The 18,745-nt window shown below is 42.5% G+C and overlaps 1 protein-coding gene across 11 annotated transcripts in view; it reads right to left on the bottom strand.

Moving 5' to 3' along the window:
- Positions 1-3,792: 3,792 nt before the first annotated feature.
- Positions 3,793-18,745, bottom strand: part of ANKRD6 (ankyrin repeat domain 6) — a 125,507-nt gene continuing 110,554 nt past the window's right edge. For 10 of the 11 annotated variants that reach the window (XM_068937769.1, XM_068937767.1, XM_068937765.1 and 7 more), the window contains 11 exons: positions 17,711-17,809; positions 16,584-16,682; positions 14,717-14,815; positions 14,414-14,491; positions 13,510-13,614; positions 13,104-13,241; positions 12,553-12,729; positions 10,413-10,565; positions 9,710-9,823; positions 7,549-7,876; positions 3,793-6,243 (listed from right to left, as the gene is read on the bottom strand). In XM_068937769.1, the coding sequence (XP_068793870.1) occupies positions 5,669-6,243; positions 7,549-7,876; positions 9,710-9,823; positions 10,413-10,565; positions 12,553-12,729; positions 13,104-13,241; positions 13,510-13,614; positions 14,414-14,491; positions 14,717-14,815; positions 16,584-16,682; positions 17,711-17,809 (1,965 nt within the window). In that variant the 3' untranslated portion in view covers positions 3,793-5,668. The remainder of the gene's footprint in view (positions 6,244-7,548; positions 7,877-9,709; positions 9,824-10,412; positions 10,566-12,552; positions 12,730-13,103; positions 13,242-13,509; positions 13,615-14,413; positions 14,492-14,716; positions 14,816-16,583; positions 16,683-17,710; positions 17,810-18,745) is intronic. The other variant, XM_009668367.2, reaches the window with a different exon arrangement.

Here is an 18,745-nt window from a genome sequence, read left to right as displayed (position 1 = left end):
TTGTTTTGTCTGTTTTCTGTTGTGGCACCTCTTAAGCGGTAACATTCACAGTGGTAACCGCCCTTTCTCTACTCTGTCAAAGGTTTTTTTGAAATTAACAAAAAGCAGAAGCATTTGGGATAAATACATTTTCATACATAAAGACCTCCCTCTTCGCGTTTAGTCAGCTACTATTAAAGATCATCATCTAATAAATAAACATGATAAAATACTAAGTAAATGTTAGATGATGATCTTTAATAGTAGCTGACTAAACGCGAAGAGGGAGGTCTTAAATATGTATGTATGAAAATGATTTCAGCCCAGAAATGGTTATTACCAAGTTAACAGGAAGTACCTTCCAGTTTAGTATTTAAAAGTCAACATGAAGTAGCTTGACAGGTAGAAAATAACAACTGCTAAGGTTGTGCTCCTTTTTTCCCAGTGACTTATTATTCCATCTCTAATTCCTCTAGCTTGGACGTGTTCTGACTGCCTCATAAATCACAGTATATCTTTTTCATTTAATTTACAAATTAAAAAGCAAAGGGGAGTCTGGGATTTTCTCAGAGTAAGCAGAAATAGCTAGACATCAGCAGATACCTAACTGCACAATAGTTGCATGCAATTTAGGCTGTGGTTTAAAGGGATACAGAAACCCTTCCCTCTGCCTTTATGCTAACACAGTTCACTTCTCCAGCTGTCTGCCGCCACCACCGTTTTCTGCTGAGTTAGTGAGCTGAACTGGCTCACAGCAGCTCTGGTAAGTGCTACCACCAGAGCAGAGGAAGGAATAAGGCACTGTTCCCCTGTCCCGACTGCAAGGGGTAAGAAAGACCACTTTCAGGAGCAGGGAGTATGCTTTTTGGTGGTGGTGAGCAAAGTGTCTTCACAGCTACAGCTACATACTTAAGCAAGTTTTGCAAAAAAGCCTGCTTGTTGCCAAGAAGAATGTCTTTTTTTAATGCCTTTTTTTCCCTCTTCCTTTAGGTTATTGTAGAATCCTTTTCTGGGAGATTTATCGAGCTTTGCAGTAAAGGATGTGGCCTAGCAACCAGTAAGACTGTAAAGAATTCTGGTTTGTATAGGCAGAAACCTGTGAGCTTCTAAATCAGTCAATGAAAAAATACACATTTTTAAAGTATGTTTTTTAAAAAATTTTTGTAACGTGCTCTTGTAGCCTGGCTCTGACAATTACTCTGGCACAGGAGAGAAAGCCTTGTTGCAGATTTATTTTCATATTTTTCATTGTTACTGATCAGTCTTTTTTTTTTTTTTTTTTTTTTTTTAAATCCCTGCTACTTAATGCTCAAAGGGATTTCGGCCCTCTTGAGCCAGTCAGGCTGGGCGCAAGCTCTTGTCTCCCCCGGCATGCTGCTCCCGCTGCAGAGTCTGTTCTGAACAATGTGGGCTTGCTTCCTTTGTCTCCCACAGCTGGTGGGCTCCAGTCACCTGCTGTAGTTTGCCCTACACTGTGTAGTCCTGGACCAGCGCTGCTGACAGTCTTGCTCTGTGTTCATGCAGAACAGCAGAGTCCTGGCACTTCAGTTCTGCAAGACAGTGAATTCAAACTAATGGAAGTAAGGTAAGTAAGTAAGTAAGTTAATTGGCGGGAGAAAATCAAGTTTTAGTTTTGGTTCTCTCAGCTAATATTTAGTGGGGAAAAATAAGTTTTCAGTAGAAGTATTTGTTTTCTTTGTGGAGGTGGTCTTTTTCCACTCTTCTTAGGCAGACTCCTGCAGTCCTTGTCGGTAATGCTGCATCTTTGCTGAGATACTAGAGGGTAGGTAGCTCTTCTTACTGATGCTGTTTTAGACTGTTATGCCTTGAAGCTTATTTCTGCACTGTTCTGCCCCCTCTAAACTCACAAAATCACTGTCGCCATTTATTAAAACACCTTAAGTTTTAATCAGAAAAAATCATTTTTTTTCTAGTTTAGTCTTTTAAAATAGAAAATTTCTTGTTACTGTTTCAAATATTAGTATGTAAAAGCCTGTGCTGGAAGAGCCGGTAGCGACTACCAGGCTTTGAGGGACTATTGTTTTAATGTTGGTTTTCAGCAAATAAAAGGCTGTGGGAAACGGAAAAGAACAGTGAAGATAGATAGATAGATAACAAATGATGGTAAGGTATGTTTCTGTTACAAGAAATGCATCCCACAGTCTCTGAAATTTCACAGTATGAGTTCAAGCAATTAAAGCTGTAGAAATCAGAGTCCAAAACTGTATTTTTAACTGTGCTAGCAGAGGTTCACAGTTGTATTGCCAGGGCCCTGACCTGTCTTGGTAACTGAGGCTCCTGCAGTGCACGGGGGCTCTCAACAATTCAAACGGGCATATGCTGGCATCGCTGCAGAGAGGAGCAGTCCTTGCCCAGGTGTTTGTATTGTGTGGGGTGAGCTATACAAGAGCTGATCCACATAAACGAGGCACCGGTATGAACACTTACTTACACCCGTCTGAGGGCGAGAAGGGCAGGCGTGAACATCCACACATGAGGAAAAAATACAAATGATCCTTTTTGTCAGAAGCACATATTTAAATTGATATGGGAACTACACTGGCAGTAGCTAAAAGGCAAAATGAGTAATGTAACTAGTGTCAGATTCTTGTCCCACGTGTGGGTAAAGGTGATAGATAGCGTTGTTGGGGCTCCAGACAACACCAGAGGACGGTGATGCTGGTAGATTTTGGAGCCCCAGAAAGTGGTGACAGCTGTAAGCATGCAGCTCTGGCATGTGTAAAGATCTTTTTATTTCCTTCTTTCAGCAAGTTACTGGATTCCTTCTGTGTTCTGATAAAATACTGCTGAGAAAGGAATTTTTACTGAACAAAGTTGTCATCAATGTCTGGTTGTTCTCACATGTAACCATCTCCTTCCCTTCAGCAAGTGATTTAATTTGTATTCTGGAATAAGAAGACTTCACACTGCCACCTAATCACGGTTGTTTCCATTTAGAAACCTAAGTCTGCACTACTCCTTTGACTCCAGTTTGTTCACAGTTAGGTTGTGTTGCATATTATCCATATAGTCCAAGAAGAGGTCTTGACGGGCAATTCCCTGTCAATTGGCTGTCTTCCTTAGCTCTGCTGTCTGTGATTTTTTTTTCAGCGATTTGTGGGCTCCTCTGTTGTCAAGATAAAGTTGCCTGCCAGAAACCTTTAGGAGTCCGTGTACACTCTTCTAGGGCAAGTAAATTTATTCCAAGTGCGTACTTGCGAGAAAGGCAGATAATACAGGTATTTTGTAAAGAACTCCTTCAACTCCAGTAGTTTTGAAGGAGGGAGGATAACACAGGAGTAAAAAGGAAGTATCAGAAAATGCCTGCTCTTATTCTACAGAAAAGTACTTGTTGCTGCCATAAAACCGCTAAAATCAGAACTCTGCAGCCAAGTTCCTGTCTTAAACTACTGTTCCTCAGCTAGGATACAGAACCTGATCTGTCAGTGGCTACGCTGGTAATACAATTCATATGTGAAGTAGATTCAGCCACATCCTTTGTGGTTCCTTTGCATTTGTGCTAGACCAGGACCATGTGCATGGTCAGCTGCGCAACTCAGCAGCGTGGGGATAACTTCTTAAATGCCAAGTGATCGCATCAGCTAGCAAATCCCAGCCAGTCCCTGCAGCCTTGCTCTGGGATAGCTGGTAGACCTGGTTTCCATGTTTTATAGCTACAAACATATAGTGATTTAGCCAAGGCTGTGCCAAACACAAGCCTAAAATTTGAAGTCCAATTTTCTGCTTCCCCGCCTGATGTAAGGGAGGGGATTTTCTCAAATTTCTCTGGATAAAAAACATTACAACACAGACTTCTGAACAACACTTAGTTTACTTAATTGGCAAAACATTCACTTTATCAAGATGATACAAAAATTAAATAGCATGCTGCTGCATTGCTACAGTAGCTTAAACAAAACTGTAAACATATGAAAGTGTCTATATTTGACTACAGAAGTCAGAGCAACAAAACTAGTGTTTCCATAGCTACAGATACACTGTACTTGATAGTGCATTAATGGGAATTAAAAAAAAATAAAGACTGTAATATAATACAATTTTATTTGCTTTATACATCTGCTAAGAAGACAAAAGCTTAATTATTACTCATTTACTGGTATCTTCAATACTGTTAAGTGTGTTGTCTTCTGTTCAGGGTTCCACAGTATAGAAAGAATGTATCCTTCTGGTAGGCATAACTGTACCATTTTATATTTGAATTGTTTTGAACAGTTGTTTTATCATTATCTGCTAAGTAATCTTCCTTTTATTAATAGAATTGGATGGAGCCCTCTCAGAGGTATACAGAGGAAACCTAAAAGGGACGGTGGCTCTAGTTTATGCAGCATATAGCACACCGGCCCAACGGTGGCTGAGGAATTTAGGTGTTGTTATTGTTGCAGCATGGAATTGAAAACGGCCCTCAGTGAACTGCAATTTGGAGTCTGTCAGCCTGGCAGACATTGATGACTGCAAGTCTTAACTTTTTTGGCAAAATATGTCCAAAACATGTTTTAAAATGTTGTTGAGTTCTGTTTTGTGGAACTATTTGTGAAATCAGTCCTAAGTCTTGCAGACTTGCAAGGGCTTGATTGCTCTTTTTTATAGATACAGGAAGAAAACCAGAGAGAGGAATTACTTGGAGGAACTAAGGAAGACAGTTTGGACAAGGTGTCTGGGGGAGACCCCAGACCCTGCAGGAAAACAAATACAGGTACAGGGAACCAAGCTTTCACTTTTTTTTTTTTTAGGTGTAGGACTTTCTCATGCTCCTTCAGTACTAGTAGAGAATTTAGACATGTGCTGCTCGAAGGAAGAGGTATTTATATAAAAATTATACATGACAGCCAGTATAGCATGGATTTAATAAAATATTTGCCATCCATGCCCTAAAAGAATTTTTTCAGTCAGATTACTTGAGCATAGCCCCAACAACCGCGCAAGTGCAAGGAGCTGTGCAACTAGGAAACCATTAAAAACAAGTTTAACGTAGCATTTATGTTAATAATATAAACCAAAGGCAAAGTAAAACGGCAACAGAAGCCTCTGTACCCAGTGGGATGACTCAGGTAGCATCTTAGTATCTGCCTCAGGTAGGTGGAAGCCTGGCCTCTCCCAGCTGGGAGCCTGCATCTTTCACCTATGTTAGGCTCAATTTCAGTCAGCTTCTGTAGCTTCTCTCCACTGACTAGAGAGAGGCCGTGGGAAGTAGCTAAAATAGTATCAACAGCCCTTTATCACTGAGGAATTTCTGTCAAACCCAATATTGCAAATTTATTTCAGTACTGGTATCATGACATCTTAACATTCAGTGGAACCCTCTAGCCACATATGACCTATGATGTGGAATAAGAAAATTCCCTTTTCAGAAAGCAATTTTGGTTTTTAATGCAGTTTGTTTTCAAGCAGCACCTGGAAGTTGTGAGTGCAACAATTAATGGGCTCCTGGAAATAAGAAAGAAAGGATCTAATTTGCAGCATATCATTGTCATCAATACAAAGAGTCTGTGCATTTCTCCTGCTTGGTTTTGGAGCTTCTCAACTTACTTCTAGTCCTGAAAAAGAGCTTTTTGTTTGTTTGTTTGTTTGTAACAGGCACTACATCATAGATATTTATCAATATTCCAGACTCCTATGCAGTAGGTTCCAAAATGAGCCCCACTGCTTGTCTTTACCTGCTTTGTGGATGCTAGCTCTCCTTCTGCACCTTAGTCCTTAATTTACTGAGCTCCTCTTCTAAACTTTTAATATGCTCTTTGAGCGCAGCTTTGTCTTGCTGTGCTTTTTGATTAGCTTGGCAGCGGGCTTCCTCAATCTTCCGTTCATACCACTTCTCCATCTGAGTGGAAACGGCCTCAAAAAAGTACTGCGTTATCTCCAGCGCCTGGGAGGTGTCTCTGAGCGGAGGGGCAGGCTGCTGCCCCACAGGCACAGCAGAGGGCTGCTGCTGCTGGCTCTGATGGGCCCCTGGGTGGTGCAGAGCTTTGTGCCGTATCTGCCCGCTTTTGCTGGGTTTCTTTGTCTGGGTTCCTTTGTCGATAAAGTAGCCACTCGGTGCTTCGGTCTTTGCTGGGTCAGTCAAGGGCTGCAAAGCAGGCTGAACCTTAACGTGTCTTAGTTTGGACCCCAAAAGCTCCGAGGAGGGCAATTCCTGCTGAAACCTATGGGAAGTGCTGGCACTAGCAGCTTTGTCCTTTGGCCTGACATCTTGGGCGGGGGCTGAAGAAGAGGCTGGTCCAGCAGTGATTAACTGTTGCTCTGCACCTATAGAATAAAATACATCTATATTTAGAAAAGCTCTGGGCACTTCTTCTAATGTTTAGGAATTCTCCAGGTTCTGAAGTCTGATGAACAATGTGGTTTGCCATGTTCCACGCTGCGTGCACACTGCAGAGGCTTATGTTACTTTATCACAACTTCACAGTCAGATGATTATTTAATAAAGAGTCATTAAAAAAGATGGCTCAGGCAGAGATGCACTGCACTGCAGTTACGGGACTACAGACTAACAACAATCAATCAAGAGTCTTTAGAAGGAAAATGTATTTTAAAAGATCAGGCTAGATTCCCCAAATAGTTTATGCTTGTTGATATTTATGGTTCCCCCCCTCCGCCCTGGCTTCTACAAACTTGAAGCTCCTCTAATTCTGCAAAGACACCAAAATCGTGACACTTTTGACCTGTTCAGCAAACTAGCTCATGCTCGCACTGCAGCAGGATTCTCATGTATGGTCTTCTCCTGCCTGTCTAGTCTCATGGGGTGTGCTTGTCCATGTCTGCTCTCTCTGTGGGGCAATGTTTCAGGGGCACATACATACAATCCCTTTTACGGAAGCCCAACGCTTTGATAGGGCCCTCCTTGGATGTGGAGACCAAGGCTGGGATTGCATTCTGCCTGTTTCTTTTTTCCTCAAAAGCTTACCTGGCCAAGCACAAAGGAGCGGCTTTAACTAAGGTCTTCCATATTCTCAGAGTGGTCTTGATCTCTGAATGGGCTTGAATGTTCTCAGCCATTTTTTTTTTCCTCATAAGTTCCATAATGAACTAATACTTAAATACTCTTTGGCTCAAGGAAAGTGGGAAAAAAATGAGCTGCTTGTTCTATAGGTCTGTAGTTTGGACACTAACAAGGGAAAATCAACATCTGAGGTTTGGATCCTTGCTCCCTACCGTTATGGGCTTCATACATCTGAAAAGCACCATATGCAATATATTTTCTTCAGTGGACTTTGGATAATGCGTGCACCTTCATGACAAACACAGGGTGGGCACAGTTCTGTCCAGAAGATTGGAGAAACATCAAAAAATATAGTTATTTAGAGCAGCAAAGGACTTGGCTTCAAAGACAAAGTAACATAGAAGGAGCAGAAGAGACAGGGGAATTCCGCCCAACTATGTCTTCAAATATTCCCAGTGGAATATTGAAGTGTTTTCTAATCCCAAGACATTATGCATATGGATGGGGAAAAGCACACAGCTAGAACTAATATCCGTGGTATTAACACAAGTATCCCTCAGTTAATTATCTGGCCTTTGACTACTACATCTAAATATCTGACAAGGTTGTACCTGATGCACCATCTTGTTGAACACAAAAATGTTGTCCAAAGCTCTGTTCTGGCATCTGGACTCCACTCCTTGCCCCATCTTGTGAGAGATTATTTGGAAGCGTAATATAGGAATGCTGGTGGGAGCCCTCTGCCTGCAGCGTGGCCTGCTGGGCTTTACCGTCCTTAGTGCTGTGGGCGTTGTTCTCGGTGTCCAGGGTCTCAGTGAGAGACTCACAAGTAGACAAAGTTGATTTTGGTCTTGATGACCTGGAATCGCCAGAAAGCTTGAGCTCCAGATTCTGAATCTTTAACATGCACCAAGTCTTCAGCTCATCGACCAAGGAAATCTATAAGAAAGAGGATGTAAATTAGACAATAAATTTTTGGCCCGGATGGCAGGGACAATGAGAAGCAAGCCTGGTGTCAGTGGGCTTAGGCTCACTGTAGAGATACGCATGCTCCCACTGGGAATATTTAAAGGGCTGCAAATCAGAAAAGAAGAACTATGAATTTGCTAATGAAAGGCACCTCTAGTCCAACTCACCACCTTTTAGATTTGAATGTGCTACTTCAAGTGCAACTGGAAGTCCTCTGATCAAGGCTGACTTGTTTGATCATACAGTCAAGGGTACTTTCTGAGTGCAAGGGACACGACATGTGGTTGGAGCTGCCATTTGTTAAGAGTGAAATTCAAACTGGACACTTCTGGGACACGGCTTTATACCGTTACTGAGCTTTGCTCTCCTGTTAGTTTGGTGATACAGGATCAAGTCCAGCACTAAATTATAAATAACTAGCAGCTTTCCAATTAGAGAGGTACCTACGAGTTGCAGAGGCATTTGCCAGTAGCTGTTTGCAAAATTAGTTGCTCTTTTCCATGTTTCAAATGGAATTGTGAATTTAGGTCAGGAACTCCTATTCGCATGGACTAAGCATTTAATAAAGGCCAAGTCAATCTCTATAGCAGTTTTCAATTAGACCTAACAGAACAAGAACGGATGATACCTCTTAATGGTAATTTTGAGTAATCATCTGATTTATCATTCTTAAACTACAAGGACATTAAGAAGTCAATATAATACTTATGTCCCTTACTACAAAAGAAAAACTAAAGCTGCCTTAGCTTGTAAGTGCTTTTCTTTGGCGAAAACTGTTTTGTGGATGTTAGACAAAATAGCTTGATTAGTTCGCGCTGGGATTTATCGCAGCAGCCTTTTCACATGAATTTGGAACTGTCTTAAAAAGAGCCACGACTCTTTACTAAGGTTAGCACAAAACGAATTTCTCCATTCTTAAAAGAATACCAATAACAAGAAAATTAATTACATTTGAAGTTTACTGCCCCTACGTGAGTGGAGAAATACAATTTTCTTAGCACGTTTTAATGGTGAGTTTATACAGAAGCAAGATGGGCCAGAGCTGGATCTCTACAGGAACAATTATTCTAATGCTGGTTAAAGAAACATATAAAAATTACTTGCTCATTGGCAATAACACGCAGCATGGAGATGCTATACTATTGCCAGAGTCAGAGGGAAGAGCTGCAGCCTGTTAATGCGTTGGGGGGGGGGGGGGAGGGGGAGATCAGACTGAGGAGGAGGAGGGAGAGAGTCTCAGGACACACAACAAAATGGATGAGAATAAAAGGAACAAAGCGGATCCTATGCCTTTTTTACTATTTGCTGATGTTCCTTCAGACATCCTTCACATGTATTCTGAACATTTTTCTTTTCTGAAGGTTATGTTTTCAGACTCCCACTATGTTGAGATATTTTGTAGCAGGAAAATAAAATGACATGGTGCTAATTACACTGCAAGAATTAACTTAGTGAAAGCTGATAGAACAACTGTTAAAAATTGCCATAGCAATTTTTGCAAAGCATTATGTTAGGGAAAAGAGATCTTTGTTAGAGAGCCCATACTTCAGTCCTACAAAATTAAATGATGATGGTCAGACCGAATTTTACATTCCTCATTTCTAAAGCAAAGGCTTTACAAGTTTGGTTTAGAGATCAGGGTGGGGGATAGGAATAATTTGTTCTTTGAAGCTCCTTTGCCTGTTTCAACAGATGAGGTAGATAGATAGATAGATACATCTCCAGTGTTCTCTCTGCGTGCTAGAACAAAACCCTTGAACTGACCCATCTCACCTAATTGGGAATAGCTCTTTGAAGTCCTACCTGCCGTTTCTCCCCCTCATTTTTTTCCAGCTCAGTGTGCTGCTGAAGGCGATGAAGGCACTCTGTTCTCTCTGCAGACAGCCGCTCAGCCATGAGCTTATCTAAAACACGGAGCTGTGGGAAAAACAAAATTAAGCTGAAATGATCATGTTAAAAAGCAAACAAAAAAAAAACCAATTTTTGAACCTTCCAAGTCAAAGTACATTCTCTCCTGCAGTCTTTGTTTCCAGGCGTGTTGCCAACTACAATTAGATAGAGTTTGCAAAAAGCTACAATCACAGAATTATCTGATGAATAAAAATGGCATTAAAAATAAATAATTATTTAAAGGATTTTGAATATTTGTGCAAACACAGTTGAACAAAAGCAATTTTACAGTTATAAAACTATCAATCAGCTGTAGGACTGCATTCTGTCGTCAGTTTCCCTCTTAGGGGCTCAAGCAATTTAGATTTATTGTCCAAACAAGTACCTGAAGCCACTTACTTGCACATTAAATGTGTTTTTTCTCTCAAGACCCTACTTTGCAACATTAGATCCCTGTAGAACGTCACAGTTCCCTGGTCCTGAATATTAGATTTCAGGTTCTTTATTTTTACAACTCAAGAAGCAATATGCGAACAGTGACAATGAAAATATTAATTAAGCTTAGGATGTGTTTCTAATAATCATGTGGACAAGCAGACCTGAGTCATTTTCTTACTTGGTGTTGTGTCTTGCTTTCCATCTGGCCCAGCTTAACATTCATCTTATCTTGTACTGTCCCAAACTCAGCTTTTATCTCTTCCACAGTTGCCTCCAGTTGATTCTCCAGTTTATTTATCAGAGGCTCACAACGACATCCATTTATTGGTGCCTGAAAGGAGTAATACATTTGCTTGCGATATCCCTCTGTCCCATTTGCGCACTTGCAATATTATCACAACTCCTGTGGGTCAGTGTTGTGCTCTTCTGTACCATGTGCTGTATCTCACCCTCCTGAGAATATCTTACAGCTCAGCAGAGAACAGAAAGATGGCCAAACAGTATATTGTTTGGAGAAGCACAGCCTAGAAAAGGACTGATCTCTGTGGAGAAATCCCTAACACACAGCATTGCTGATTTCACTGGGACTACAAGTACAAATGAGATCAGACCGTCTATGTTGTGCTACCATATGAGGTATGAGGGGGCAGCACATTGCAGGGCTGCACTTTGTGTCTTGATGCTGTCATTCTGAATCGGCTGCCTTCCTTTGCCTTGCGTGACAGAGTCCCGAAGCTCTCCTGTGAGGGCATCCATGCTGACCCCTTTTAAATACCTCGGGGAGACAGCTGCAAAAGGTTCCCTCAAGCGAAGGCAGCTCATCCCCGTAGGCTTCCTCTGCAGTCCGCAGACAGAAATTAGCTCCTTCAGGGAGTGAGTCAGGAGCATAACAAGCTCTGAGTCTGTCCCTGAGGGAGCCTCCCGCTCTCCTTTGGCCATAAGTCCTGTTTCACAAATTAGGACTTATTTCCAGGGGGAAATAAGCAGGGGAAGGTGGGCGGTATGCAGAGCGCTAGAGAAAGCATCAGAAATACATGTACTTAAGAAATTCTGTTTGCTCTTCAGGGCCTGAGGGCATCAAAAATGACAGATGAGCCAAAAAGAAGCGGAGAGAGAGGTGTCATGTATTTCAGGAACTGCTGAAAAGGGAGTCTAGCCATATTAAGCTAATCTTTGTGAATAGAATAGTTTTGTATACAATTTCTATCTGCTCTCCCAACCTTTCTTCCTGCTCCCTAAATCTTTCCTACCTGTGCATCCTCCTACTGTCAGATCCTAGGGACAGGGACGTACTCGTTTTAATGTCGGAAAGGTCCTCCATCCTTCCCAAGTACTACTACAAAACGACCAATGATACGGCTTTGGCTCATCTGTGAGCTATTTGTTTGATTCATCTGCCTGCTATCAGGAAAATCCCATAATGCCTATGTCTGGAAATTTCCCGCTGTTTATACAGTGAGATCTTGGAAAACATGGCCAGTAAAACCTTTGAGTTCTGACTTTAGTGATCTTCACAATCTTTTGAATTTCAAAGTACAGCAAAGGAACAAAGAAAACTGGTGGCTGGATGTGAGAAGCTAATGAAGCGAAAAGGACTGGGACCTCTCCCAGAAGTGCAGGGTGTTGCTTAAGAAAAGCAGCAGTACAGAATTTTACAGTGTCTACAGAGTAATTTGCTGACTGCTTTCATGCTGTTTTATAAATGTGTAATGATAAATATTTGCAAAATAAAGTACACTGGGTGGAGTAAAATATTAATCTCTGAACTGGGATAAATGCACATGAGCTGGTACTCCTGGTTTATTTGTGAGCTCATTTCCATAAAGCTCTTGCCTGTAGTAATCTTAAGAATCCCAAAAGACTTGCTGCAATAAACAGAAAGAATTGAAACAAAACGTACTGAACGTAATCAAGTTCTCGGTTTAGGTTATAAGGTTCGATGCTCACACAGTGCTTTTTTTTTTTTTACATTACATTTCTGATGAGAAATCTTGATATTCCATAGTGTATCATAAACGCACCGGTGTCATTTCCAGTCACTGTTCACACCTTAACTACCAAAAGGAAATAGTTTATAGGTCAAAACTAGTTAAGTACGTATTCCTTAGCATGCATAAAACTAGCTTATTGTTTACCGGACTTCATGCCAAAATGGAGCTGAAGCCCAAGCAAAGAACAATCCACAGTTGTTATTTCATACCATTGAAAGTGCAGTTAATCAATCAATCAAGTGCATTTTCTGTCTGAATAGCTAACTGTGCTCCAACGTCACGTGCTCCTCAGTGTGTCTGTCTCCTCGAAGGCAGCAGCTTGCTCACCTGCATTACTTTCCCATCCTTTCCTCGATAGAGCGTGTACAGCTGGTAGGCTCGGACCTCATGGGGAGGCGGCGGAGAGGAGCAGCGATGTTTACTTCTGCGTTTAGGCAAGCTTTGCTGGGGCTGAGGGAGTGTCTGCTGATCAGCTGGGGAAATGGGGTCTGAGAGTGCTGAAACCTGCATAAAATATGTACAACATTTTCCCTATTTACGGACCCTCTAATAAGCTGTTCCTGGTGGGAACTAGACAGATCCAGTGTGATAATTATTGCAAAAACCTAACTAAAACATAAATCCAGCTGCTGTGACTGGCCAGTCTGCCATTTATAAACACACTAACCAGATTTCTGCCCCAATCCAGTTTGCACGAGCCCCAGGAAAAGAGTTTCCCCACCAGAAATTGGTTTTGTCCGAAGACTACCCCTACTCCACAGCACAGGCTGGAGAGCATGACAGAGATGGCATCCTGCTCACTGGCAAGCATAAGGGACACCCGTGCTATTACTCAACAGTTAGCCCTTCTCTCTCGGCCATTTTAAATCTACCGATACCTTTTCTTTTGGTTTTTTCTTTTTGCCCTTCTTCCCTTTGGGGTCTGGTGAAGTTGACCGGGGTTCATCTTTCAGCTCGCTTTTCCTCTGGGGTGGCTGGTCGCTGCTCTGAGTGTCATCAGCAGCTGAGATACTGCCCTATTTGAAGCAAAGGCAGGGAGTTCGAAGCAGTTGCAGAGATGGGGAAAAGGTGGCTTTTCTTCAAATTTTCAATGTTAAGCTGGTCTGCGTGCATGAATGGGCAACAGAAAGGCTTTACCAGCAAAGCACGATACACTTCCCTAGCCCCCAGGACCTCCCTCAGATGGGTCACACGAAAGAGACACATCCAGATGTTTTTAGCCCTAATGTGTTTTATTCACACTGCCCCCTTGCAGCATATATAACTGGTGATGCTGGGCTGTACCTTGCTCTGTACCACTTCATCTCGTGGTACGGACTGAGCCCGCCTTTCCTCCTTCAGTCTCTCTCTCTTCTTTCTCAGGCTTCTTCCACGATTAAAGCGTGAGACCTGAAGATAGACAACACTGTTAGTCAGTGATGCTGTGCTCTTTCCTGCCACAGAAGCTAATAAAGCAGAGTGATTTACACATCTACCGAACGGCAATACATAAAGGAGAACGCACTCCCAGATGTGATCTGATGGGCCAAGTAACGTGGGCATTTATGGCTGTGAAAACACACCACCACTGAGCTAAGTCTATCAGGGTGTTTTGCTGTCCTAACGCAGACGATAGTAGCGCTTAATTAAGTACTCTGCTGCCCATGAGATCCCTGCCCCCAAAGCAGGCACATAAACGCTGTAAAATACGTGGAAGAGTTCAGTGAGTACCAAAAAAAACCAGTGGACTAACAAAAAAAGTGTCAGTCAGACGGGGACACAAACAGGGAACTCTCACGAACCAGGACAGCTTTTCTAACCACCACCAGGCTACCATAATGTAACAAATGTTCCTGCTGCACCATCCTCTGCTGCTTGGGCCAGGTGAGACCTCTGCCAGCACTTTGAAAACGCTGACCACCGCACACCGCAGATGCCTAACCCGTGCAACTCGCTGGGCTCCAAGGGCTCCACTTCAGCTAGACCTGAGGACAGCACATGACGTGCAGTAGAAACATAGGTGCCTTCAATGGCAGAAGCTTAAGGACTGGGGGCAGGTAGCCCCTCATGGCAGCTCAGCGCAGACTCTCAGGACTGCAGTGACCATGTGGGCATCCTCGCGGACTACAGTTTGGCCTCAGCTCCATGTGCACACGTGTGTCGGGGCCACTCAAGAGTTTATTGCCAACAACAGACGTTTGTCATGTACCTGTGATGCTTTAGTGAGGAGAAGCGCAACTTCAGGGTTATTGTGCTGCCTGGCAACCTCTAAAGGGGTCTGACCTGCCTGAGAGGAAAAAGAGTACGTCATTTCCTTCAAAACACAGATTACTGGAAACGTAGGATTTCTCCCGATAAGGTTAGTAAGTGCTCTGTGCACAAGAGTAAAATGACTGTTTTAATTCACCCAGATTGAATCTAATACCCAAATATTTTCTACCTATGCTAGAAAAACTTGCTTGAAGAGTCTACAGTAATACAAAATATCAAAGAAACTCTGTGTTCGACTTACATTGTTGACAACTGATGTATCAGCCCCTGCCTCCAGCAACAGCTTAACCACCTTTTTGTGATTTAGAGCAGCAGCTACATGGAGCGCAGTATCTCCTGCCTGAAAATCACAAAGCAAAACACAACTGTGTAACAAACATCCCTGGGTCTCACCATGCAGAAGTCTGAGCTTCCTAAAGGCTGCTCCTACTTCAAAAGGCCTACAGCTCTCGATGTAACAACTAAGCTGAAATAAGACCTGGTCAAGAAAAAAGTGGGCTGGGAAGCGGGCAGGAGGGGCAAGGAGCTACTGCAGCCTTGTTTGGAGGAACATGGCTGGGGCTCTGGTGATCTTTTTGCACTACAACAAGTGACACATGACATGGCTCAGAGACAGCCCTGTTCCACCTCCAGCAAATGGACACATCTGAGGGTAGAATTGGTTTTGCCACTGCAATCTTTTCCTTTTTGCAGGTTTGGTCATTTGGTGAGCAGGTGGTCATGTATTACATTACTCAAAAATAATCAGATAATTAACAGCAATAAGATAGGTGGTTTTCTCTTCATGCGATCCCTCAAGGAAAAAAAAAGCTTTTGGGATAAAGCCAAGAGGCTGTATGAGGGCAGCTCTGAAACACAGCCCTGCACTTGTTCCTGTGTACTGAGGTGAAGGCTGCTGCGATCAGATTCAGGCACTGGTAACAGATCCAGCAGCTGTTTGAGAGAGACTGTAGTTGGGCGTATAATGCCTTCCTGTCCCCCTTGCCATGCATTTTGTCCCCAAAACACGATGAGGGCACATCTGCTTTAGATTACTGGAAAACTATGGCTTGTTACTAACTTGGGCGAGGCGTGTTCACAAATAAACCCATGACATGTGCAAATTTGGTAATGCATTATCAAACAGCTTCAGGTAACAGGGGGGAGGGATGAAGGAAAGCAGTGTTTCTCAGTGCCAGGTTCACTCCAGATAATCTTAATATTCAGTAGCTCATTTTACAAGTTAAAAATCTCATCTCCAAATGAAATTACATCATAAATTTAACATGCCAAAACTCGTTTCTTTTGCTATAATCTAAGAAACAAGATTAAACATACAAATCAGAAAGTATCTTTATGATCCCTGACTATACATGAAAAGTTTCCAAGGAACATGAGATGATGTGGTAAAATACCACATACATTATTTATTTAGCAGCTTTAATGCATTTTTAATACACTAAATCCATTTCCTTCTACCACCCAATTAGGCTATACCACAGGGACAGCATTCAATTACTTCTCACATAAAACAAATATGGAAGATTAATCCTAAGTTATAGCGATCATTACTTTGAATTTAAAGCAGCCTTTTTCTTCACTTTCCTATATTTTTAATTCCCACTACTTCATAATGCACCAGAACAAAGAAAAATTTTTCCAAAGAAATTTGCACTTTTGTAGCATCTGAACAGTGGTGAGTTCTGCTTCATGGTATCTCTGTGATGGCAGTAATATTATTATTATCTCCTAGGTATAGAAAACAGAGGTGTAAAAATGCCAAATCCCTCGCGCAGTCCCCTGCTGCATAGAACTAGCAGAGCAAGGACTGAGGAATCCCAACCCCTAACCCTAGGCTTGTGCCCTATCCCTATCCCGTAATCCCCTGCTACACAATCATATGCTTGTAAGGAATCTCTTAAATAGGAAATGTTTTAAACAAATGATGCAAATGTGATGGCAAAATAATAAACCACTGGTATGCCATTACTTTAAGGCTACTTGAGCTCAGGCACTCAATACTGCAGCGAAAGACATATTAAAGTGGGATTACTTGGGTAGGAATCCCTCTTTCCAATGACTAGCCGTATGCAAAGGGTGCACAGTCGCAATGAGGTTCATGCACTGACCTGGTTCTTTTCATGGACTGAACAGAAAGCACTGAGCAGCACCCTAACGATGGGCAAGTGATTATAACGAGCAGCCACATGCAGACAGGTATCTCCTGCCTGCAAACAGAAACAAAGCTCTAAGCATGTCATTGCAGTAAGAAAGCTTGCGCTTGTCATGGTGGTCCAGGATGAAATAATCCTATTAAAACAAAAGAGCAGTAAATGACACACTCCTCCTATGAACAGCAATGCCATCTTCCCTTTGGTACAAAAGCCACTCTCATGGCTGAGAGGTGGGGGGGATATGAATTTTATAACCACTGATGGGAAATACTGGTTTCTTAAGGAAAATATTATGACGCTTTTACAGAGCCCTGTGCTACAAAAGCTGCTTTACATTTTTACATCAAATCTGTTCTCCTGAACCCCCAACCAATGTGATTTACAATCCCAACTCGGTGTCACACGTACTGCAAAGGTGACAAGGGTGGCCCAGAGCGGAGTGTCTGCAGGGGCCGGCCCTGCTCAGCCAGGGTCCCTCAGCAAAGAACAGGAGCAAAGCCTGATGTACTTATGTTATTACTGTGTGCTTCTGCCAGCCTAGGTAACAAGTAGGGATAAAAATGTCTGGCTACCTTTTGTAGCTTTTCTTCCTTTGTCATGCCAGATCCGTTATAAAGGACGAAAGCTGTCCGGAATTGAAGTCACGCTGCATCTCCCCCACTGTACAGACTGACACTCACGATATAATCTGTCTCAGAGAGGGCAGGTGTCCGGTGGCCTTCTCTGATCTGGCACAAAACACCTTTAAGACTTGCCATCTTTTTGAGAAGGGAGGCTCCTTTGCAGAATTTGACTGGACTCCCTCGGTCAGACTGTCACATCCCACCCAGAGCAGCGCACGGCCCGGCTGCGCTGGTCTGACAGCAAAACCCCTCTGCTTCCACCCCATCCAGGGGTGGAAGCTCCGTCCTATCACAAGCATTCCTGCATACAACATATCCTTGGTTCATTAGTGTTTTTTCAACAGCCTTTATAACAAAAATCACAGTTGAAATGCTTTTGAGCATTTTCTGCATCTTGGAGTAATACAGTTAATACAAAACAGCACACAAAAGTTAACATATGTCCTTTTTAAAACTCACATTATTTTTGAGATCTGCTCGAGATCCTCCAAGCAATAAAACACGAGTACTCTGGGAATGGCTATTTTGGCAAGCCAGGTGAAGAGGTGTGTTACCTGCCTTAGAGAAATACAGGAAAATACAAAAGCCATCTTTAGAAACTGGACATACATCATTTAAAAAAGCATTAAAAAATAAAATCTCACATTTCTCCCCACAAGGAGAGAAGCATCTCCCACCCAGCAGTGGGAGACTATCGCTGTTATTTCAACAAGCTATGAGCCGAATGAACCTGGCGATTAAAATACCCTCTGCAGCATGAAATCGTTTATCTGGGATATCGTAAAGGCAGGAGTTGGATTGTCTAAGGAAATCTGCATTGCTCAGTGTGTTTACAGGAAGTAAACAATCTAGAAACTTTCTGAGTCACTAGAAACAAACAGCATTATCAAGAACTTAATTTAAAGAAATAAAACTTCTGATGTCTTGATACTCCTTAGGACACAGTCTGGCTTTCATTCCTATCATCTACATAACATTTTCCTTTCCTACTTTTCTCTGTCTGTGCCTAATCTGATGCAAACATCTAAAAATTACCACATATAAGCGGAAAAGAAAGGCGGGAGGGAGGCAAAGGAGGAACCTACAGCATTCACACTCCGAGCAGCTGTTTCCCCAGGAGTGCCTATCCTGCACCCTGCCAAGCCTGGGAAAGCAGGTTCAACGTGCAAGTCCTGCTGGCTACCCCGTCCCACCACCTAGCAAAGCAAAGGGGAGTTGAGTTCCCCACTCCTCACTAGATGGTTTACTTCTTCATCTTACCATGTGTGTTTATTTTTGCATGCTGAAGTACAAAAGCGTATTCACTTGGACGCTTCTACCACAGAAATCTAATCCTTGTGTTTAGGCAAACACACTGTCATGACGTTGCAGCTTAGATCTCAAGCAAAGCCTGCCGTGATTGCTGCAGGGTGTTAGACAGACAACTTCAGACCAACTTCTGTTTGCTTATGATCACTATACAGCTCCATCCTAACCCCCATCCAACTCTGCCTG

The sequence above is a fragment of the Struthio camelus genome, chromosome 3 (assembly GCF_040807025.1).
Source record: "Struthio camelus isolate bStrCam1 chromosome 3, bStrCam1.hap1, whole genome shotgun sequence".
Lineage (NCBI taxonomy): Eukaryota > Metazoa > Chordata > Aves > Struthioniformes > Struthionidae > Struthio > Struthio camelus.
The sequence above is the reverse complement of the archived record's forward strand: the minus strand, read 5'-3'. Positions and strand labels throughout refer to the sequence as shown.